The following is a 25,350-nucleotide window of genomic DNA, read 5'->3' on the forward strand; positions in this document are numbered from 1 at the left end:
GGATTAAAAAATCACAGTATTACACCAAGGTAAAACATACCATGGTTTCTTCATTTGCGGTTTAATCTGTGTTTTCAGTCGAACAACCAGTGCAAGTATGTGCTTGTGCATTTTTCACTTATAGGAATCACAAATTCTGGCTCAGTTTAGGAACAACGTATGCACTATTAGTTTCTCTATGCATATAAGTGTGTTACGGATAAGCCAGAAGTCCTATGACGTCCCTAATTGCAAAATGAAGTTCAGTTGATGAATATAAGGTTAATAAAACGCTGTTTTGTACTGACGCGGTGGATAACGTCTTACTCTGTGTATTTTGAGGGGGCAGTATCTTCGTCATTGCTATTGGACGTAGAGGCTGTGCGATTAGGCAGGTCTTCCTATGTGGTCGCCGTTGTGCGATACGGTGCGGCGAGCGGACGGCCAGCGCCTACAAACCTAACAGGGATACTTCACGCATTGCGCAATGCGTGAAGTATCCACTTAGGTTTGTAGGCGCCAATGCGCGTTCCGCGCTGGCAGCACGACGCTCCGCTCTGTGTCAGGTTTTTTTTTTTTTTTTTTTTTATTGAGAGTTTAGTGGCTTCTATTCCTTTAGGAATCTACAGCCATCTATAGGCACTATTTATTGTCCGAAGACATCAGCTGGAGTTTGGTAGACATCCATGCTCGGGCTTACAAATTTTCACGGATTAAGGCCGAGCGAATTCTGCTTACAGATCCACTCGTCAGTTCCATGAAAATTTGTCGCCACCACCGGGATTCGAACCCGGGACCTATTGACCTAGAGTCAGACGCGCTAACCACTAGGCCAACCTGGCCGGCTGTGTCAGGCTTAATACTTCAACTCGCAGAGTCAGCGTTTTTCAACTGATGATTTTGAAATGTTTGTACACTCTGCATGGATCATTCTCATTTAAATTGATGAGATAAAAAATATATATTAAAGGAAAATATAGTGTGTGTTTTGTCAATATCAAGGTGATTCCGTGTCAAATTCAATGACTTCTAAAGCACTTTAATCTTTTCTGCACTTTACGCATTTAAATTTTAGTGAAATCTTTTATAATAAATTTCACGAGGCTGTGGAATATTTCATATTTTCCCGGGGCTAGAGTATGCAATCCAAACACACAAAAATAGAAGAAAGTCGCAATTTTTACATTTTGCGAAATTTTGCAATATGTTCCATAAATTTCTGAAATTTCATGAAAATTCCGCGTGGAATTTCAAGATTTTACTTTCACGAAAGTTTGCCACCCTGCTGCCCCTTATGAATCCGCACAACCGACCTATCGGATAAAATTTGCTTCTGAATGACGGACCATCAGAGAAAACACGAGAAAATTTCTGCGTTCTGTTCCGAAGTGTATTTTGCAACGAGGCAATCGGGGACCAGCCTAATCCTCTGCTTATCGGAAACACTTCAATTCGACAGTACTCATTTTTTATGGGGCACAGGCGGGGGGAGAGGGGGGACGAGGTCGGAGGGAGCGGAGTAAACAAAACGGGAGAGGGGGTGGGGAGGGGGTGCGCAAAAAAGGACATCGCGGATCTCGGCGCGCGAAAACAGAGCTCTTCCCGGGCGATAATTCAAATTCGAATGAGACATCGGGCTCATATCCGGGAGTAATGGAGACCCCCAACAAGGGGCTCCTCCACATACATCACCATCTGTTAGGATTTAGCTTTATCTGAAGAATACGAGCTCGACTATATTTTGTCTGCGACACCCGCAATGGCGCAGCGGCTCCCTCAAATCCGCCGCGGATTCACTACTTTATGTGCAGTTCCGCCGACAACTGCATCGCTCTTCGCGCGCCACCCGTAATAGAGTGCCGCGCGAGGGCTTTTGTTAGCGCCGGCTCTCAAGATGGATCGACGGATGGAGTTCGGCTGGAATTGAACACCGCTAACGTCGTATTCGGAGTCGTTTCTTGGGTACCTGCATAGGGAGGGTATGAACTTGTCGGTAATTTTCAAGATTATGTTCCATCAGCTCAAGAGGCTCTTATTCTTATGGCCCAAAAAGATAGCAAGGACCTTAGAGTCCCTTAATACTGAGAGTATGAAAAGACTTCATACTGAGAGTACGGTAAATGCCGTGCATTACCGTAAATACCGTGCATTACTGTAAATGCCACCCATTACCGTACATGCCGCCCATTAACGTACATGCCGCCCATTAACGTACATGCCGTGCATTACCGTACATGCCGCCCATTACTGTAAATGCCACCCCCATTACAGTACATGCCGTCCATTACTGTTAATGCACCGCATTACATTTTTTTTTTTTTTTTTTTTGCTTTACATATACATTACAGTTAAAATGTCCATATTTAGTGTTACTCTGTGTTACTTTGTGTTCCTTTTTTGTGTGTCGGATCTACCCAAAGGACTTGGTCGCTCAACACTATTTTGTGTGACCATCCAGAAGAATAGGTGTAAAATGGTGACTAATATAGACCGAAAAGTAGGTGATGAAAGTGATTGAAAATCTGCCTTAAAAAGTGTGTTAGGTACGTAATTTACGAACGGCATAGCTCCCCCCCCCCCCCTCCGTAACCACAAGACGTGGAGGCAGCAAATCCTGATCTTGACGTCCTGGGGGCGGCGATTATGTATGGCCAGCCAACCTATGAACTCAAATTATCCAGAATTACTTTTGATTACAATAATTATTTCCACCCGTCATCTCGAAAAATAATAACAATGCATAAATTCCCTAAATTCTGAAAATTGACGCTCATTCATCAACATTGCTGGTCATCTTGGTTTGACACTCTATCGCTCTTCAGACATAAGAGCGTATCTGTAGTTCTACGTAAGCTCCAAAAAGCATTAAATTACATGGAAATTACGGCTCATGTGGAAATTGAGACTCACCCTAACGTCAGAGGAGCAACGATTGGAATGTAACGCATTCATTGCTCGTAGCATGGAAATACGCAAATTCTGAAGATTGCCGGTGTAAGTCACATCGAAAAGTTTAACGTAGTAATAAAAAAATAACTTTATTTACAAATTTCATTTAACAAAGTGGTTGCAGGTACAATAACTATTAGGAACTACAGCTAAACCAACCAATGCTGAAAAACAAGAACGAACTTTTAAATAAATTATAGAAGGAACAAAATCAAAGGAATAGCTCAGACCAGATGATAGCACGCAGACACACTTAAAAAAGTTATTCATGTTATTGTTACACTTCAAGACACGATGCAAAATCAGACAATGAGGCCACACTCCTAAAGCATATCGACGGCGTAAGTCCGCAACCGCATATCTCGTTAGTGGTGTTTGAAAATCTCTGCCGCCTCTATTTTATTTTTTTAAAGGAGAACAAGTTGACATCATTCCTTGAAGTTTTTGCAGAATTTTCTCCGTACAGAGAAGAAAAATCATGGCAGTTTTAAAGAATTACGGTTGAGTAGTTTTTCGTTTCAAAAATAAAGTATGACAGGAAGTTAGCGACGTCGCAAACCGAGTTATGTGATTGCTGACTTACGCCGTCGATATACATGCCGTCAAAATTATGCATACCGAATTTTTCAGGCACTGAATACATGTTAACATGAAATTATGTTTATAAGTTTCCCATTTAAAAAATCAATTAAGTTGGACAATTCGCAAGTTTGTAAACTGAGATAGGTGTTTTGATCAGGCAGTTACCGTAGGGCAACTTGAATAATTTGCGCATGAGTTTCGTCCCTGCAAATAATTTTTCGATTCAGCGCTTTCAACTCCTCCGTCAGAGTTCACCCCACCACGAGCTGTAAAGGAAAGCTTCAAAGTTTGAACAAGTTGGCATGGGATACTTGGCAAAGTTTCCGGTTTCATTTTCGCCTTCTCTCGGTCAGAAGTACAACTTCAATCTTCACCAATGTTGCCAAATCAGTGATGTAATACACGTTGACTTGCTTGCTAGATAGAAACCACGTAAGAGTCGAGGAATCTTATACAAATTCACAATTTTGGCGCTGAAAAGTAACTTTAATTTCAACATACGGTAGAAGTCTGGCGTTTTCCGCTAAATCTGGTTCAGAGGTATGCACTACTCATCTTAGTTTCGGACATCACCCCCCCTCCCATCTCCAAGTTACAACTTCTCAACGAAGTTTTCTGTTTCCTGAAACGATTCTCACTGCCACTCTGGATGAAATGAGGTATTCCTCGCGTTATTACGTCATAAAAAAATGTTTTTCTTTTTTGATAATTTTTGTTGAGTTTCTTATTTTTAAATTTCCAGTACTGACTGAACGTGCAGAAAGATAAAAGGAAAAATAGGGGGGCAACGTTTATCATCTGGTGGTTTAGATTGTGCACAAGTGCAGAAGCGCAGAGTTTGAAAAGTGCTTGAAGTTTCAGGCGAGTCTATACCGAAGAGAAACAAAAGAAAAATCGAGATGATTATGTTATTAACATGTTGGTTTTACTGAGCGACCATATTGGCAGGTTTAGTGCGTCTGAAAAAAAATTCAGAGGTTCATTTTCAGAAAGTCTCTTTTTAATACCGCAAAGAGTGAAGAAAGATGGAGTTAAATTAACCCTGCCAATTCAGTTTGGTGCATGATGTTTGGAAAATTTTACTGTGATACCTAAAGGGCATTCGGATGCAAGTTCCGGCAATAAACACCTTTATTGTGATTTTAAAAGTATTAAATTTTTTCCCCTTTTTATATACCTACTTGCCATATATAGAATACACATGTTTGAGACGAATGCATTCGATGACTTGATGACTCAGTTTTTGCAATTCAAATTTTTTAGAGCGTAGAATAAACAGAAAGATGGATTAGTACAAGAAACTTTAAAATTGAATCACTTGTTGTAACAATTTTTCACGTCTGAACCTTGCTCTTTTCCTTTTACCTGTGATTGCTTGGCCTCTTTTATTGAATTCACAGTTTGTGTTGTATGTGGCTGACTTAAATCTAAATATATACATTTTATGTTACAATAAATAAGTAAAATTTACTAATATTGCGAGAATTGTATGACAGACATTTTTTCTCCGGTCTTCAAACGGCACACTTCATCATGCCGGGATTTGAGATCTGTTCTAACGAGTCGCATTCGACGAACTTTAACACAAATATCAGAAAGCCGAGACTTTTCTCTTGGTATGCAAAGTAGTATTCAAATCATTTCACTATCATCGATATTATTTTAATGGCACAATATGACAAAATTTGGTCGTATAAGGTGAATAATTTCCGCAAAATTAAGAGTCACACTGTTGAGTTTTCACTGTCAAATCCATCAATTTTCTAATAAAAACAGCTCAAAGTTGCTCTTGGGATGTCTCTCTGGTTCCACCAGAAAAATTCCCAGTTTTGCCCATGCGTCAAACAAACGGCTGAGCATGTTACTCGTCAGTAGCTGTTCGGCATGTTAGGAGAAATCATGATTGGACGTAGTAGCTACAGCAGAGCCTTATAAGGAAAAAAGTCCTCTTGCTGTAACATAGCGGTCGGACAGCCTCTCATACACATTCATAGAAGTCGCGTGCACAAACTATTTGTCCGGCAATCTCAACATATGACCTTTCATACAGAAACAGATCTGCGGGGTGATTATTGGAATTTATAGACAAAGCTATAGACAAAGAAGACGTAAGGAGCATGGAGCGATCCTATTGGTTGAAATGGTTGGTTCCTATAGACTAAAAGAGAGAAAATAATGAACTAACAATGGGGTCTCGTGGGTTGCCGATAGTTAGTCTTTTACCTACCTCCTTTGTTCGTTGCAACCACCTTCTTCCAGAGATAGGATCCATCCAAATCCCTTTCGTCTTCTTTGTCTACTGCTTTGTCTATCAATTTCAATAATCAGCCCGCTGTGACGCACGAACCGATCAAAGGCGAGTCGGTTCAATATACACAACTTCTTTTCTTCTACCATTTTTGCTCGGCGTGACTAAGAATCGATCTTTAAGACTAACCTTAGACAATCACGCTTTCGACAAAACCTCTTTGGGTTGACTCTTCCCCATAGCCTTCATCTGAATCTCCGACAACGAGAGATTCTTCGTCTCGAACATGTAGAGGTACGAGAAAATGGTCGCCGCCACACTGGACATCGTGAAGATCAAGAACATAACGCTCACACCAGCAACCCTACAGACGTGGAGGTAGATGAAATTGAAGAAAGCGAAGGCGCCGGCGATACAGACGACAGAAACCACGGACGCGTGGTACCTGACGTTGGCCGGGAACAGTTCGCCGACGAGGATATGTGGCATGGTCGCCATGGCAACACCATAGGAGGAGATGAAAACGAGGATGCCGATATAGGGCACCCATTTGATGTTGGAGGTGTCGAGGTTGGTGTACTCGTCGATGAAGAAGTAGGAGGCGATGATGCCCGTGCCGACGGCATCGCCCGCGTTGGAGATGATGCTCAGCGGTTTCCGGCCGAGGCGGTCAATAAGCCCGACGGAGATGATGTTGAAGATGAGGTCGAGGAGGTTGACGAGGGCCATCGTGGGGTTGGGCTGCCAGAAGCCGTCGTACTTAGGGAGGGTGGTCGAAGCGTAGGTGAGCATGGCGATGATCCCACTCGAGGCTTGGAAGATGGACAGGGCGATGACGATGATGGAGGCACGGACGTTGCTAGGGGTACGGAAAAGTTCTAGGTAGGAGCATGCGGATTTCATCTCTTCTTCTACTACTTCTTTCAGCTCGGCGAGGCCTGCCGCAACCTGGAATGAGAATAGTAGTGTAAGTACACTTATAACGAGCAATTTCTTTTATCCTTATATCATGGATTGCAATTAATTGCGATGACACGATAATATTATTGCAACTGCATTAGAGTGTTGTGTATGTTGCCTATCTCCTGATGGGAGGGACAACTCTTAGTGAAATTTATTGCAGTGAAATTGGAAACATTTGGAATTTTTCTTTGCATTGCGAATTGCCTATCTTTCTGATACATGAAGTTCATCGAAAATTGATCGTTCAAAATCGGCATTCATTGACTAGATAATATAAAAATATTGTAATTTGATTACATTAGATCGCAATTTTATTTCAATTTTTTTGTTGCACTGTGCTACTTGAGTAAAAATAAGGGTCAACGTGTCAGACATGTCCAGTGATAGGTCGGAAAAAAGAATTATGAATTGGCCACATTCATGCAAAAACTGTCTCTCTGCATACGGTTCCCATCGCAGATAAACTTTTTTCGGTTAAAAGGTTTCGGGCCCAGATCTGGTTCACATTAACCTCGAGAAATGACTGAAGTAATGTATTTCAATTTCAGGCAATAATGGTCAGGATACAAACTAGTTTTAACTTTGATGTACCCTCCTTTATACTCTTGTCTGATACGCTGGTGCACAAGCAGATAAGAAACAAGCAGTGAACTCCAACACAATGTGTTGATAAGGCGCGTCATTAACTCACACATATCAACCCCTTTAGTTTTCATTTACAGAGATTTCAAAATAGGCAAGTAGCACAACAAGAGAATTCATACGATCCAACTCTTCGACGACGCACTTTGACGAGACCGTGTATAGTGAATGTAGAAAGCCATTCGAACGAGTTTAAGTTTTTTGATCTGCCCCCAGCAATATCTTATCAGATTCTTGAAGAAAAGTGCTACGGAATAATTTAAGCGAAGAAAGGAAAAGTTCTGTCGAACTCCTGAAAGATACAGTCGATTTAAAGGTATTTTTGGGGCTAAAATATCCAAATCACCGGTACCTATTATAAATCCCGATATATTATTGAAAAGAAATTGACTTGATATAAATGTAATTGCATTAAATATGTCTTGATTTTGTTATTTTAAACGTATTTCCATGCAAAGAAGTTCAACCATGTCCATGCTTTATTCATTCATGAATTGAAAGTAAGCAATCTACATCCTGAAAATCTACCGATTTGCCGTAAAAATTGCAGAAACTTGATATACCAGGTCGATGCACTCACTCGTTGAATTTACCAACCAATTTCGTGGGTGCAAATATATAAAAATCAATATGCTATAGTCATTTTGGGTACATTTATTTTTCATGAAACAATAATAATTTCAATCCCGAAAAACCATCAATTTTCCGTATAAACTCGAAAAAATCGAGATGTGTCAACTCCCTGACGTGAAAATTAGATTCTACGTGTAAAAATACTTACACATGGATAAGCTGAACAGAAACCATGTGTGGACACAGTTAGGATACATAGCCCCAGAATACTTTTAAAGCGCCTTTACTTTCCAGAATCTTGACGGAATTTTTTTTTGGCTTAAACGACTCAAGAGACACTGTAGTTAAAAAATATAAAGAATTTTCGATTTTGACACAAAAAAAAAATTTTCGTTCAGGCACACCATGTATTGTATGGTGTATTGCGCTGGAATTCAATCCTTGCCTTCAGATCAAAATTCTTACAAGGAAGCCCCTTGCAAGAGGCGAATTTTTTTGTAATTTCTCCCAATTTTTTCTTCGTTATATAGTTGAATTGCTTGCCAAATTCTGAGGTCAATTATATTTAATTGTAATTTATACATGTCTTTTTTCCCCTTCATTTTATTTTTTGTTTGGAGAAGTTTCGTTGATTTCTTCGAATTTCGAATACTGTAACTTCTCTTCTATTCGGCCGATTTTTATGAATGAGACCTCTTTCAATTCGTCTTTGAATGGAGAGTAAGGAAAAAATTGCTAAGTACTCGCGAAACAATTTTTTCGAAAATTTGATGGATCCCAGCGTGACGGTGAAATGGGTAATCGAGTGAAAGTAATTAGGTCTGACTGTGACGAGGACCGCGAGGGTCGCCTTTTGTTTTCAGCTGGGAAGCGACGCGGCGAACCGAGCCAGGACCGGGACACTACCTGGGTTTTGTGCCTGCCTGAGCACTGTTTTGGCCTGATAGGGGAGTGAATTTCTGTATGGGCCACGGTTAGCACATGGTCTAATGAGTCTCGAGGCTCATCACAGATTGCACTTACCACTATCCTGCTGGCCCGGCTATCAGAGCAAGGAGTACCAAATTTTGAAAATCATAACACCGTTGTGGAGATCCGTCAAAGCAACGTTTTAAACAAAACGAAGAAGTGAAATTCTCATTCAACGAGTGCCGACCTGATCAGCCATCCTCGAATCAGTTCGCTTGCTTCTGCTTATATATGCATATTTTAAATCAGCGCGTCGCATTCTAAGGTTTTTTCAAAAAAAACCAAGTAACGCAGACTCTTGGTATTCATTACACATAAACTAGAGACCCCCAGAATGAGAAACAACTTTAAATCATAATCATTGACGGATAAATAAACTTTTTACACGCTTTGGAAAATCTCAGAAGTTCGCGGTAGTCACTTTTCGGTAAGGAACTAAGGGACTCGGTTATTGTATCGAGTGGGGGGTCGAAACGATCGCAAAGGCGGTATACTACGTATACGCGCCAAAAAAGGAATTTTGCCGCAGTCATACACTGAGTAACCTGTGAAGTACATAATCACCGTACACAATCATACATTTCTGTAACCGATTCCAATCGTCGATTCGGTTTTGGAAACTTTTGCGGTTCAGGTAGTCGAAGTATTCAGTCATAAAAATCGAAGCTAGGTTTCTGCGACTGTGCATATGTTAAATCGATTTGCAACCTTGAAATTAAGTTACGTCCCCTTGCCCAGAAAATGACTATTTAAATATTTATTAGTTTTTTGAGTCTATTCAAGAGAGAACTTGAAAAAATAATTTTTCCGCAAAACGGTCTGTGTCATTTACTTTAACGTAGCATATGAATACTCGTACGAAAAAATTCTATTTTTGAGCTAAGCGATTGGACGACCGAGACACCATGAATTGTAAACCTGTTTTTTTGTTCGTTTGGCCACGTGGACGAGCGAACAATTGACGATGACCATAATCGTCAAGTGCTAAAAAAAATCCTCGTCGAACAATCTAGAACCGTCTGAGGGGCGCATTCAAAGAGTCTGTCTATTCCACACGACAAATCGCTTGTTGAGGCTCAAGTAGCTTGATAATTTGTTGGGACAGGTCATATGGACTACAATTTAGACTAAGAAACCTTTCTGTCTAACTTATTTTAGAAACAGCATACGTGCCGTTACTTTCCCCGCACAGATAATTGATCTCATGCATCAGTCAGAATTAGAGGCCCTGGTAAGAATTGGCGATAAGAGCTGCGTTTTAAAATACCATAGGAATTCTTATAGCCGGCTAAAGAGGGCTACAGAAAATCATATAGCTGGATGTAGAATGCGGAGAAAATCATACGGGCGGGCTATACGAAGCGATAAAAAAGTATGCAGCCGGGCTATAGTTCCTTTCGCCGGGCTTTACACTTTATCGCCTGGTTGTTGCTTTTTCGCCATCAATTATAAAAGGTTATAATAAATTGTGTAGAAATTCGTGTGCTTTGGAAATCATTAAGTTTGATACGGAGCCACCTTAATTTTTTACAAAACACACATTATATTTTCCTTTAATACATATTTTTTTCATCAATTAAAGTGAGAATAATCCATACAGGATGTGCAAACATTTCAAAATCATGAGTTGAATAACGCTGACTCCGCCAGATGAAATATTAGAGCCTAACACAAAGCGGAGCGGCGACGCACTGGCGCCTACAAACCTAACAGGGATACTTCACGCATTGCGCAACGCGTGAAGTATCCCTGTCAGGTTTGTAGGCGCTAATGCGCGTTTCGAGCTGGCTGTCCGCCTGCCGCGCCGCAGCGTGCCACGGCGTTCGAAGCAACTATTTCACACCAGAGGTATTGCACAGTATCATACGTAACTGAAGGCGCTCTAATATATTAGTAATGGCAGGCATCCATCAAAAGTACGGAGCTTTCCTCGCAAAATAAATCAAGATACTACGGCCCAAAAAGAGCGCAATAATCCAAAAACTCACTAAGTCCTAGCATCCGTAATTAGTAACGTTTCGCATACACTTTATCGCCTGGCTGTTGCTTAATCGTCATCGGATATAAAAGGCTATAAGAAGTTGTGTAGCCGGCTATAGAAGCTATTGGAAATCTTACAGCCGGCTGTAAGTCTATGATATTTTGGAACACAGATTCTACTGCCAATTTTTACCAGGGGGCTCATCGTCCCAGAATTTACACTGAGGCAAATTTTACCAGAAGTATTGGAATTCTATTTGAGCTTACATGATTTTTGGCACAGTGATACTCTAGGGTTGAGATCACCAAACGTCTGGCAGCATTAACCATACTTTCAGTGAATGCATTTCAACGCACCGAAAAAAAGTGAAGTTGATTTAAAATTCTGGATGTAAAAAAAAAAAGCAAGAACTTATAAAATGCTAAGTTACCCGTCACAGCAGTTGGTTTTACGTCTTGGCCTTCCTAAAGTAATTGCTCCGTCGGGTATTTCAGTATTTTATAAGTTCTCGCACACTTTTTTTACATCCAGAATGTTAAATTAACTTCACTTTTTTGCGGTGCTGTATATGCTAGTATGGAGTCTGTTGGTGATTACCATACTCATATCACTGTAGAACAAACCACACTTTTTTTTAGTGTAGTACGATACGCGTCTTTGTATACCTCATGGAAAAAATCCCCAAACCGGACGAAACTTTCTCTCTTCGACAAAACCAAAATTTTCCAAATTTTTCCTGAATTTTTCCAGTCGCCTAACTACCAACGGCCTGACCTACTTTAATAATTCTGTCCAATAATAATTCCAATCCAATATAAATATATCCAATATAAATTCCAATAATAATTTCTGTCATTAACTAAGAAAAAGACGGCGGTGTTCTTGATTTAGAAGGTTATTATTTCTCGAAATTTGCGCTTCAATCACGGGTAAATATGCACGAGAGAGAGAGGAAAAACACCGCTTTTCTGTTTCCGATAAATGTTGCTGTACAATTGAGATCTTTTGGCGTTTGACTCATCAATCTATCCTCGTATGGTGACGGAATATGCATCTGCAATTTAATCGATGGTTGTTTTTGCACCGAGCAATGAGATCATGCATTGATTTATTTGTTAAGTATAAAAACTTAAGCGATCGATTAGTGGAAAAAGCGCTGTTATCAATTTTTGACTCGAATTCGATACGATAAAAAATAATAATTTACAAGGAGACTTCTATACTCAATGTCGAGTACCACTTCTTACTTTTTCCATCTCTTTCTAAGGTAATGAAAGGAAAGTCGTGCTGGAACATCGGTAGTTTTCCTATCGTAAAAACTGTATGTCATAACAACCGGACCCTACCTAGCCAACACTACTGGGTAAGAGTGCACATGGATTCTGTTTATTATTTCACGGTGCTCTTTGTCTGGCTGACGCGGTTTTATGAATGGTAAATATGATTAATCCACTTGAGGATTTCGGATTGTCCCCTTTTCCGTGTGTAAGCTTGACATTAAAAGATTAGAGATTTGAAGAGAGTAGTGTCAATCTTAAGAGGCACTCAGACATTTGATATATGTTGCAAAATAATTACGCTTTCAAAATTTACGGACTTTCAGTAAGGAAAGTGGGAGGTCTGTTTCAAAATTACATTTTTTTCCATTTTAAATAGATTTCGAATATAAACGACTGGTCTAAAATGCCACATTTCAGTAATTCATCAGGCAACACTTTCGTGAGTTTCTAATAGCGTGAAAACAAAAAAAAGTTGGCATCTCAGCTTTAAAGGAACATGACTGTGGCTTAAAAATTAGATAATTATTGAATAACGGGATGCCTAATCCCTCGTGATAATATTTTACAGCAATATGATTCGTATATATTATCAATTACTTGAATTGAGGGGTTTAGAGGACAAGGCGCACAAGTGCAGTTTTTGAAAAAATTTAGATATTAATGCTTAGCACCAAAAACTTATTTTCTCTAACTAATTTTCTCTCCACCACAAAGATCCCTGTAATTTCGACACTTCAAGTATGTATCTCTCGAATTAGCAAAAACTGCACTAATGTGCCGTGTCCTCCAAGCCCCTCAATAATAATTATACTCATGTTTTACACTAGTATTTTTGTCTGGCTTGATGTGTGAAGAGAATTGAAACCTACCAGCAGGTTTACCATTAAAGGGAAAAATCGTATTATTTTAATCAAAAGAAAATTCCACTGAATATTCACGAAAAATAATTCCGCGTTTTTTTAAAAAAAAATATAGTCTGTTTTGAAGGAAAATTCCTTCTCATTCTCACACACTCAATTTTTAGATAGAGAGGAATTTTAGCTCGTTGAGAGACCAAGATAATTTTTCGGAAAATTAAAAGAGGAAGTTCATTTTGATTAAAATGAAATTTTTTCTCACCGCGATTACGAGTAGAACCTCCATAACACTCATACACTGGTAAAAAAAAAAACCTCTTGGGCCAATGCCGCATCGCATTGACTTAAGAGTGCAGTTTCTTGTCACCGGATTTAAGAGTCTTGAACTCTTGTCTCAAGCGGATTTTGCATTGATTCAAGCAGATTTTGCATTGAAACAAGAGTCCAGACTCTTAAATCCTACGACAAGAAACTGCAGTCTTGAACCAAGAGGTTTTTTTACCAGTGTATCTGTACAGACTGTTTGGAATTTAAAACTTTAATCCAAAGTAGTACAAACCTTTTCCTCCTCGACTCCAAAAGCTGAGTTCCAGTAATACCTAAAGCACTTCTCGGCTTTTTCTTGTTTGCCACACATGATGTGCCAACTCGGTGACTCCGTGGCTAGTAGGACGATGCTGAAGAAGGTGACCACCGCCAAGACGAGAGATATCAAGTTGAGCTGGAAGTAAGTCAGTATGATCCCCACACTCGTCGAGAACACCTCTCCGATTGCGATTGCCGTTATAAAAACGCTGATCAGTGAGCCTGGAAACAAATTTTCCTTAAATTATGTCGGTTCAAGTCAAATGCTGTTTTTTATCTCTGTAAATGTAACCTTGACGAATTATAATGTCACGCAGAGCTGCACTAAAAAAAAAAATCTTGGTGTATTTACTAAGAAAAGGGTAAAATTACGAAGAATTCAGGGTTCTATTTGATCCCAGTTTTCTCTTACCAATTCCATGAATGGTAATTTTACCAAGAACTCTCGGTAATTTTACCGGACCTTGGTAAAAACGGCGATATTTTTCATCGCCTGTGATAGAATTACCGAGATAAAATGGCAAAGTTACCGGGAATTGATTACCAATAAAAGTGGTATTCTTACCTGAAAAAGCAGTGAAAATACCGGTTTTTAGGTAAACTTACCAGTCTCTCTTGATAAAATTACCAATAATTGGTAAAAAAAAGTGAGGTGGTAAAGGTACCAACGGACATTGGTAAAAACGCCGAGAATTTTTTTTCAGTGTGTGACCCACACCCCCGAGAAACCCAAGGAAACGAATGCAGAGGGACGATACGGATTAAATTTTGCAATAAGAAACCTTTATCCCTGGCTCTTCCATAAAAGCACCTTTCTGCATAAAGAATCAAATAGCACATATTTTGTTTCTAAAATGAGCTAGAAATTGTAGTTCCCTATTGCGAAATGTCCGTATTAGAAACCCCGAACTAACAATCTGAGCAATGTTTATTCGGGTGAGGCATGACTTCGGAGGTCAACGCTACTTTACGCCAAATGATGATTGATGAGCAACTTGTTGAGCAAAAAACCAAATGAAATTCACGCAATGACAATTCGTGAATGTCTTGCCTCCCTTTGCCAAGCCAAGCGAGTTCTGCAAAATGGGTTAGGATTGATAAACCAATGAATTGTTTTAATTCTTTGGGCAAGAGTCATGATAATAAGGAGAGTCTGAGCGTTGACTTCCAAATGCATAACTTTTTCACAAAAGGTAATTTAGCAGTGTGGAGTCTCTGAAATACACAGGGTAATTTGAGGAAAAGCCACCGGGCTGAAGGAACGTGTTCTACGGATTCCAATAAGATTTTTCTCTTCTGCATATTGAATTTTTTCCAGAGGTGATTTATTTAATCGAAAATTCTGGGAAATAAATCACTTTCCCTTCATTTTGGCAAAGGTAATGAACCGAGTCTTCTTTAAATTGGTACGCATCTATCAGTGAGATTAGAAAAATCGAAATCTCAGTTAAAACTTGGGTTTCGCGAGGTTCGCAAAATACCATCTTGATTCGCCAAGAAACCAAATTATTGGTCTTTCTAAGTCCAGCCCCCCCCCCCCCCAAAAAAAAAAACCACTCATAACTTAAATTTCGATTTTTCGAATGTCAGGTATGAATTCAGTGTATCAACTTATGGGCACGTACTATTTTTACTTTTTTTAGATTCGGTGCATTATTTCCGCTGCCAAAATGTAAGGAACACGATGTATTTCCCAGGACTTAAGGTAGGGAGGTTATGGCCCCCTAAAAAGCGATACCGGCAAACAATTGGAGTACATTTTGCAATAGGGAACCCCTATTTTTAACTCATTTTAGAAACAGCATACGTGTCATTGGTTTCCCTATACAGATATGCGTTTTTATGGAAGAGCCAGAGATAGTGGTTCCTCATTGCAAAATGTAATCAGATTCATAAAATAAAAAAGGTCTTATTTCGACCAACAGAAACGCTCCTGCATTCTGGCAGTTTATCTCTGCATCACCCTATATTGTCTCTGCTTACGACTGAATAGCTGTGGTCGCGCGTTACCTCCATCGTAAATCACATAACGGATTAATAATTAAGTGTTGAGATTTGAGATGATAGATTTGCAAACACAAGTGTGGTAGTGTGGCACGCTCCCCGAAGCAGGACAAAATTGGCTTATAAGCGCGGAAGAGGAGGACTTGTCGATTGACACATGCTGTAATTAGAGTCACGAATAGTCAAAGCTAATCAGGGGTTACCCATGTCAAACCGATGAGTGCAAACATGCACGAAACGCAAAGTTCGCCGTTGCCAAGTCTCTCATTAATTTAACCATATTCTTCCTCAAACAGAGTAATATGCGTGGGCTTGCGGCACCTGCAAGTTATTTTTTTGAGTTCTAATTTATTCTCGATTGAACCAGACTTGACTTGAGTAAAATGAAAATTTACAATTATAAAACCGTTTTGACGAGAACGACTATACTGCCGTGCTAAGGAAAAACACCGTAGAACATTCAAGAGTTGCCAACATTCCAAGATAATAGATCTATTTTTAAAGAAAGTTATGCATGTTTTTCCTTGAGATTTTTGGATAATTTCGATTAAATTGCAAATAAACTTCTCTGAAAAATTGGAACAAAAATATTCACATCTTTTCTTGAAAATTTGCATTTTGTCAAAGGAAATTTGGCAAAGCCTAAAGGTTTATACGGCGTTTCCCATTAGCATGGCAGTATAAATACTGCTGAGAATGTCATTTTTTGATAACCAGCTGGCCGATTGTTGATATTGATGGACAAAGCAATAGACACAGAAGACAAAGAAGTATGGAGCGATCCTATCGGTTGAAATAGGTGGTTCCTATAGACTTAGGGAGAAAATGATGGACTAACTGTCGGGTCTCTCGAGAGTTGTCGTTAGTTAGTCTATTACCTACCTCCTTTGTCCATTGCAACCACCCGCTCCCACCAATAGGATCCCTCCAAATCTCTTTTATCTTTGTCTAGGGCTTTGTCTATCAAAATCAATAATCAGCTCGAAGGAGTATTCACGACGAAGATCTGATACGTTAAAGTGCCTTCAATTTCATATGATACTGTGCAACACCTCTGTTGCGAAATAGTTGCTTGAAGCGCCGTGGCATGCATCGGTGCGGCGGGCGAGGACGACCAGCGTGACATGCACATTAGCGCCTACAGACCTAACTGGGATACTTCACGCATTGCGCAATGCGTGTCTAAGTCTATAGGAACCACCCATTTCAACCGATAGGATCGCTCCATACTTCTATGTCTTCTTTGTCTATAGCTTCGTCTTTTCAACACTCAGCCCGCTGTTGTCTTCTTTGTCTACCAATGGACCACAAGACAAGGTACAAGTTTAAGCATTCTGATGCATGTTTCGTAACCAAAATTGCAAGTAAAACACGATGAGCGCGACAAAAATTACTGGAATCAAAACCTAACGAAGATATTTAATGTTTCTTGATGCATGAATTCAAACCACCCGCTCATGAAAACTCACATCGCGCGCTAAACGATACCATGACAGTCTCTCCGATATGAAAATCTGACAACCTCTATCTTGACGCTTTGGCTCAGCTATAGCAAATTGTCATAGTTTATACAACACAGGGTATGCAGGAAACATTGCTCGATTGAGAGGCTTTGCGAAACCGTTATAGGGCGCGATTTGACTAACTTAGAGCTTTGAGTTTCTTGTGAGCTGACAGTTCAAATTTCCCGTAACCAATGTAAAATACATATATAAAGCCGCTTTTATAGCGCAGCCTCGCGCTCTGCGACGCCCAATCGCCATTGCCCCCTATCCTCCCAGAGATCATCAGGCAATTGGCACCTTCTGATCTCCTCCTCCACCCCTTGTCGCCAACCTTTCACAGGACGTCCACGACGTCGTTACATATAATAAAATAATACCGTTAAAATCTTCGTTAGGAGTTGGTTTCAGTACATAATTTTCATTGCGCAAATTGTGTTTTACTAGAAATTTTGATTACGAAACATGTAAGTATCAGAATGCTTAAACTCGTACCCTGTCTAGTGGTCCAATTCTACAATGAGCCGACTGAAAGAAGAAAGCGACGAAGATCTGATACGTTGGAGTGCCTTCAATTTCGTATGATACTGTGCAACACCTCTGTTGTGAAATAGTTGCTTGAAGCGCCGAGGCACGCCGCAGCGCGGCGGGCGAGGACGACCAGCGTGGCATGCACATTAGCGCCTACAAACCTAACTGGGATACTTCACGCATTGCGCAATGCGTGAAGTATCCCATGTTAGGTTTGTAGGCGCCAGTGCGCGTGTCGCGCTGGCAGTAGGCCTCTGCGCTGTGTTTGGCTCTAATATTTAAACTCGCGGAATCAGCGTTTTTTAAGTGATTCATGATTTTGAAATGTTTGCCCACTCCATTGCAAAGGAACCGGTATTTTTCATTATCATTCATAAATTTCTGAAATTTCGGAGCGGACTCTTAAAAACATGGACAAGAAAAAATACTCTTGATTCAATCAGATTTAAGCTTAAATCAAGAACCAAGCCTCTTAATTTGAGCGGATTTCCTTTTGATTTAAGTTTAAATCTGATTGAATCAAGAGTTCCTTTTCTCGTCAATGTTTTCAAGAGTCTGGACTCTAGATCCAATGTGTTTTTTTTCCAGTGAATGTAAAATAATAATGTTAAAATCTCCGTTAGGAATTGGTTTCAGTACATAATTTTCATTGCGCAAATTGTGTTTTACTAGAAATTTTGATTACGAAACATGTAAGTATATGTATCAGAATGCTTAAACTCGTACCATGTCTAGAGGTCTATTTCTACAATGAGCCGACTGAAATGAAGCAAAGAGGTTACCTCTGATCCTCTTGTCGGCGATCTCGGCGATGAAGATGGGTCCGATGATCATGGCGATGGCGGAGCCGAGGCCGGCGGCGAAGTTGGCGATCATGAGGCTGAGCGGGGAGGTGGCGAAGGTGATGAAGCCCCAGGCGACGATGTAGATGACCGCGTTGAGGATCATGTTCGAGCGGCGCCCGATCTTGAGGAGGATGAACCCGAAGACGATCGGCATGAGGAACTCGCCGAAGGTCGGCATCGAGACGATGATCGAGATCTCCGTCTCGGTCACGTTGAACCCGCCCTGGCCCAGGGAGATCCGCTCGATCGCCAGAGACGGCCACGCCAGGAGTTGACCGTACACGAACGTCATTATGCTCACTGTCAACCAAGTCATACAACAATTTTATCATCAGGTCAATCAAGAGGTTTAAAAAATTTTAGGCCTTGCCTCCAAAAAATGTTTCGTGCTCTGTCCCAGGGGAAAATCTCCCTTGCGAAATGGGGAAAAATTTGAGTTAGTCGATACAAATCACAGTGTACCAAGTAGAGTTCTTATGGAGTCTAAAAAGAAACTCCATTGGCGGATCACACACCTCAAACAGGGGAGGGGGGTGTGAGGGGGTCCAGAGTGCTTCCCCAAAAAATATTCCTGATTTTAAAGCATTCAGTCAATTTTTTCATGAACGCAGAAGAGATTTTTCCCCGAATATAAGCGCCCTCTTTTCTTCTCTCCTCCGTTTCTTCCTATTTTTCTTTCTTTCCGTTTCTTGCTCCTGGTTTTGGGGGGCGCACGCTCCCTTAGCCCCTTCCCTTCTGGATCCGCCCGTGAGGGACTCGGAGAGAAGAACGAGAAATTTACATTCCTGCCAGAAGTTTCATTCCTGTGTTTCAAACTTGAGACAAAACTCATGAAACTTCCCTTAAGGGCAAGGCCTTAAGTACAAGCAATGGACACTTTTTATGGTCTTAGCTAGGGATCTAGATGTCCCTGGCTAAAGTGCGACACCAAGCATCTCCATTACGCAGTGTTTCAAAATTTCCTCTCCTATACTGATACAAATATTTGTATTCTATTATTACTTTTGGTTAATATAGGAAGTGGAATACAAACCAACTCAAATTTTGTATTGATTTTGGTACAATTTGCGGTAAATTTAGCGTAGAAAATAGCGGAGAGCCTATGACACCCCAGAGTCAACCGAATGCTGGGGTTATTTTGTGTTTTACTGCCCGTGTATTTCATCGTTTTTGGATGGCTGAGGTTCCAGCTAACTTTTAACGAGTATCACCTGCTCGCTGGACTTGTTGCCTACATTTTAGGTCATTTGCATGAAACGTTAACCATGCTGTTGGATTGCATACTGTCCGTTGAGGCCTAAAATGGCTAAGTTAATTAGAAATGGGTCCCCCAGTGCCCATACTTTCCCTATGAAGGCACTCTACACCGCGTTTAAATCTTTCGCCACGGCAGAGGTTGCGTGTTGCCGTTCCGCTTGTCTGAATTTAAATTGAATATATTTTGGACTTACTTATGCTGGATAGAACTATGTGTAAATGAATCAAATTGAAAGGACTTATGAAGCACGTGAATTCTATACAAATGGCGTGTCCCAGGTCTAACCAGTGTGATTTCAGGTGAAACTTTTACAAGTCAAAGTAAGAGTTTTCCCCGTAAAAATCGTGGGAGCATACACCCTTCTCATGGATACTTTCATCTATATGGAGAAGACTTTTCTTCAAAATGAGCATGAATTTGAAGACTGCTGTGTTTAATTCTTTCATTGCTCAGTCCTGGAATTTATAATAATGTTGATTATTGTTTATCTTATTGTTGCTGCATTATTTATCAATCAACCGATGGAATGTCAACAATGCAAATTGTTCAAGTGAGTGGGTGCATTCATAGCAGTGACGATATTCTACTTGACGGCTTAGTTGGTGATATTATTATGAAATTTAAAGATGAAGAAACAAACGTTCTCAGTGATGAAGTAAAATGATGTCACATTAAATGATGCCTGCCCTAAATTTTATGCTCTTCAATCCGTCAAGTATATCTCTGTAATTTTCGATTAATTTAACCCTGGCTCACCCCATAACCCTGGGATGACAGGAGGAGATCGGAGTGAATTAGATTGAAAATTGAAGAATTTGTGAGATTTTGGACAGTGCAGCATATTTCAGACTAATTCACTCCTTAAATCAGTAATTTTTGCACCTTTAACGATTTGAATAGTTGAAAGTTAACCGTTTGAAGGTCCGCGATAGTCCAAAATTGCAAATGTATTAGTAGGACTCCCGGTAGAGAAGTTTGAATTCTTTTTTAAGAGCGGTTACGCGGGAGCACAATAAGCCTTAATTAAGCACAAAAGTTCGACGTTCCAAAGAAAAACAAACTGAGGTTCGTTTCCGAATGGCAAAGCTGAGATCAACGCGACACGTTAGCCGTAAACTTTGCAAAATTAGGCTCTATTCTGCCTTGCGTAATTGAGCCACTTAAAATTGCATGTTTGCCTTCCCAGGTCGTAATGAAAATTTTCTGTTGTCAGGCGGATCTCTGCTGCCCACTGGGCATATGCTATTACATCAAAGAAAGTCCCTAATGATCCCCATTTGCTTATTTTATCTAATTTTTCCATCTATCTTCCTCTCTTTCTCCCTCCTTCTCTTTTTTATATCCTTTCTCTCCTGTCCAGTCCACTGAGAATGAATCGAAAACCAGCATATATCGTCACCTTCCGGCCAAAGTATCGGCTGCGTTTAAAAATGTCCGCCGCCATTTTATTTTTTTTTACAGAGAAATTGATCAACGAAGCTCTCCGAAAATGTCACTGAATTACATTTGATTGTGATTTGGAGCTCATTTGAAAATATTGGCGCTTGGGGCATTTTTCCGGAATTCGGCAATGTGCTGATTTTAAATATTTTTAGGAACCTACTCTAAGAAAACTGTACTGTAGTGTTATTTTATAGGCATCTTAGGCATTGGTTTGCTTAATATCAATGACTGTCTCACTGTCACTCAACCTATGTATAAACTCTTCGAACCGCAAAAAACACTTGAATAAAAACCCGTGAATATGAAATATAATATGTGATTGTGGGCTTCAAAGCTAGTTGAACAAATTCTTCTCATGATTACACTTTTTTGGATTTGTAAAAACAATATCATCTAGTATCTAACAATCATATCAATGCTGAGGTTGTCAAATGTAGGTATTTCAGAAGAACTGATTTTTTGGGAGGGTAAAACAACTGTCACTTTCCAATTGAAGGTGTGCTTAGCAAGCTGTTACCACCTAAACAGATTGGACCGCACTTAGATCAGGACCGAGATCATTCTATTTTGTGAGATGTTGTCAAGATTCTGGTACACCCCAAACCACCGGTTAAATTTGACTTTGGTGTCAGTCCAGTTTGGAACTTGCTAGCTCATATACATTTTTTTAAAATAATAATGACTCTTGTCTTTTACGTTTGCACCCTCGCTGGTTCAACTGGGTATTTAAGAGCAATTTTTTCAGAGTTTGGTTTAGTACAAGAAGTCCAATTTATTCTCAAGATCTTCCCGAAATAAGAGCTTGCCCTAATCAACACCATTTCTTAAGGTAGGCGAAACTCATTCAATGCTGCAGTTTCCTCAGAAAATTGCAATAATTCGCACCAATGTAACGAGACTTTCAGTTGGATAGAGATTCAAAAGCACAATTTGAACGTAGAGCGCCTTCGTTTTGCCGTGATACTTTACGCTTCGCCACGGAGTTAGTTTAGTTGCCTATCCAAAAGTAACTCAACATAAAAGGACGCGCACCGATTCCATTGCTCGCATTTGCGATTGAACTAGATATTTTGAGATTTTGGTTTGTTTAGGGTTTGTAAACGGGCATACTTTCGGGTGCCAGCTGCCACCTTACATTTGAATTGAAAAAATCGTTTATTTCGTTCATGGCAAAAAGTGAAGTTGCAGCAAGGAAAATTGTGTCTTAACGTGGAAGGAAATTGCTGTACCACAGCATAAAGGAGTTCATTCTGCATTTCCAAAAAATTTCGCCGCAATTTCCCGGCGCAAATTCCGAAACTTGGACCCTTTGGCAGCATATGAAATTTTAGGACAAAAAAGCCGTTAAAGTTTGCCGACGTTGTTGCAATCGTGAGGAAGTTTTCACTTCAAACGCTCACAAAATCATCGATGATGGGCATTTTTTGAAATCTTGGCCCAATTATCGTCCTTAAGAATATTCGTAAGTGTTTAGCGCCAAAAACTGAAAATCAATATTGTTTTATCTCAAACCGGGGTTTCCGATGTTCAAAGCAACTTGAGATTTCGCTGGAAAACACATTTTGCCTGCCTCTGCTACTGATCAGTATTTCCTATATGTTTCTGTATTTCTGTATTATTTTTTTTTACTTCCTTGCCCTTTGATTTCCTTGTGGGTAACTTATGAGCCACCAAAGGGTGGCTCATATATTGCCGGTATATGCATACACCCACGGTACATGCATATACCCACGGTATATGCATGTCGACGGTGCAACAGCAAAAACGCGTATGTCGGTTTGGGATGCTGCAGACTTCCTGTCATAATTTATTTTTTTGTGTAAAGAATACTCAATGTCACCCCTTGAAAACTGATTTTTCCCTCTGACTGAGGAATACTCCATGAAAATTTCATGAAAATGGATTGATTCGCTCTAGATACAATGGACTGATTGTAATAGAAACGCGCCAAGTCACATGAAGTTTAAACCGGAAAAATTGGTTTGAAGTTTTCATCGTCCATTGAAGCAAAGGACTCAATGTTAAAAACATACTTTAACGACTATTTTCATGATCCAAATCGCTCTCTCAACTTTGAATTTGAGAAAGTGTACAACTAGTTGAATTCAAAACTACTCCAAATTGACTTTTATCCGACAAGGGAAAAGTTGGATCGCTGATTTAACTACTAAATTGTTAAAAAAATATGTCCGATATGTTTCAGATGTGCATCTTACAATAGTGGAGAGCTAGTTTGACCACAAGGATGTTTAAATTAGCGTTGGTTTATTGTAAATTCTACATTAAAACATGTCGGACACTTCTTTTGACTACAAAATTGTTAAAACAGTAATTTAATTTTTTTCCGTGAGGTTGCGACCTGGTGCGTTCCGGTTAAACTCAACCCAAATACAATGAAAGCAGTGCATTTTCTAACCTTCAAACGATAGACGCGTTTTTGCAGTTCCACCGTCAATGTATTTTCAACCACTAGAAGAAGAAAAGAGACTTGGCTAATACAAGCCGTACCTGAACAACAAACAACAGTCTGGCGGATGTACCCCTTGTTGCGGGACAAATACGACGAGAGGAACTTCATTTTGAAACGAGGACCAGGCACCGAACCCGTTGATCAACCGTTACAATCGCGCCCCAACTCCACGGGATGAGAATACTATCAGACTAAAAACTCGGAGCCGCGAGTTCAAAAATATAGAAATTTTCACGTAACGAGCGGCTTACGTAACGTACTGTGCGTAACCTACGTCTCAACGTAATGTTACGTACGTAACCTATGACTTAACGTTATGGAAATTAAAGCGATGTGAGGGTCTAGGCAAACTAGGGTTGTGCTAATTGCCGGGTGAAAGGACTCCGATCGAACGAGATCGATCGAACTGCCTTCGGTCGCGATCGCGTTTCAGATTTCGACTGCGGCGTCGCGACGACTCTCGCGGGGCGTCGCGACGCCGCGCTCGCACCACGTGAACATGAACTTGACTCACAACAATGACCCTCATCAGATCGGCTTAACCATTGTTAAATTTCCACGATTGTTTTTTTTCCTATCGTGTCCACCGTTGAACATCGTGTCAGCTGTCGACGCAACGGCAGTCTTGATCGACGGCTACGTCAAAATTTTCTCCCAGACAAATGGTGAAAGTGGTACCCTCTTCAGTTGCGAGAGAGTTTCCCTATAACTATAATTTTTTGAGATTTTTAAGAATGGAGATGTTGCATGTGTGAGGGATTTGCGATTTGATTGGTGATTTTTATGTAAAAGTTGGCGAGAAACACGATGGTGCCACTGGTTTTCTCTGAAATCATCTCCCAAGCTCAAAAAAAGCTCTCAACTTGAGGCCAAAATGGAGGGGACATCCCACGCTACCCTGAGAGTCCACGTCTACATCAAGACAAACTCTCCATGCGAAGATAGGGAGCAAATACATTAACAGGGTTGAAGTGTTTTCAGTTTTAGAGTCCCCAAATAAAATGGCCTCCATTTTAGCCTCAACTTGAGAGCTTTTTTTGAGCTTGGGAGTTGATTTCAGAGAAAACCAGTGGCACCATCGTGTTTCTCACGAACTTTTACTTATGAATCAACAATCAAATCGCAAATTCCGCACACATGCGACATGTTCATTCCGAGAGAGTTTCCCTATAACCATAATTTTTTGAGATTTTTATGAATTATCTAATAGCCTTTCGGTAGCCTTCATGAAAATTTCAAATTTCATCATCAAAAATACTTTACTACAGATCCTCGTTCAAGGTACACCTACGATACGATACCTGGAATGTTGATCGCCTTTTGCATCGGTTGAATGATGGGATATGAGATCAAGAAGCTATGCACACATACGAATAAGTTGAACCAATTAATGCGAGCCAATATTGGTGACTTTTAGGTTTGATTAGCATATATTAGGCGCGATTAGCGACTTGTAGGTCCCCAGAATAGAGTGTATGTTAATCGGATTAACATTTCAAATAGGAAAATTCGCGAGTAGCGGTGCAAATTGTAAAATTGTTGGATAGATTTGAGTAGTTTTATCTCAATTCTCCCACTTTCCGCGAGCTTTTATTCTTGGAGACAGCGCAGTGTAACCAGGAAGCTCTTAACGCTCTGAATCACTTTAAAATTCGAAAATTCTCTTAAAAATTATTAATTTCAGACAAT

At 40.1% G+C, this 25,350-nt stretch overlaps 1 protein-coding gene across 1 annotated transcript; it reads right to left on the reverse strand.

Annotated features, from left to right (window-relative positions):
- Nucleotides 1-2,997: 2,997 nt before the first annotated feature.
- Nucleotides 2,998-24,100, reverse strand: LOC109033828 (uncharacterized). The gene is made up of 4 exons (XM_019046634.2): nt 23,700-24,100; nt 18,428-18,790; nt 13,583-13,830; nt 2,998-6,706 (listed from the first exon to the last, which is right to left on the reverse strand). Exons 1-4 carry the CDS (start codon nt 23,767-23,769, stop codon nt 5,957-5,959), a joined length of 1,431 nt encoding a protein of 476 aa, XP_018902179.2. The 5' UTR covers nt 23,770-24,100; the 3' UTR covers nt 2,998-5,956.
- Between the last annotated feature and the right edge of the window lie 1,250 nt (nt 24,101-25,350).

This window comes from Bemisia tabaci, chromosome 8, assembly GCF_918797505.1.
Source record: "Bemisia tabaci chromosome 8, PGI_BMITA_v3".
NCBI classification, from domain to species: Eukaryota; Metazoa; Arthropoda; class Insecta; order Hemiptera; family Aleyrodidae; genus Bemisia; species Bemisia tabaci.

Coding starts and splice junctions, on each gene's coding strand:
- LOC109033828 (XM_019046634.2), bottom strand. CDS start 23,769: ATGAAGTTCCTCTCGTCGTATTTGTCCCGCAACAAGGGGTACATCCGC. Junction 18,791..23,699: donor GACTGTTGTTTGTTGTTCAG/GTACGGCTTGTA, acceptor CTTGGTTGACAG/TGAGCATAATGACGTTCGTG. Junction 6,707..13,582: donor TTGGAGTCGAGGAGGAAAAG/GTTTGTACTACT, acceptor TTCTCATTCCAG/GTTGCGGCAGGCCTCGCCGA.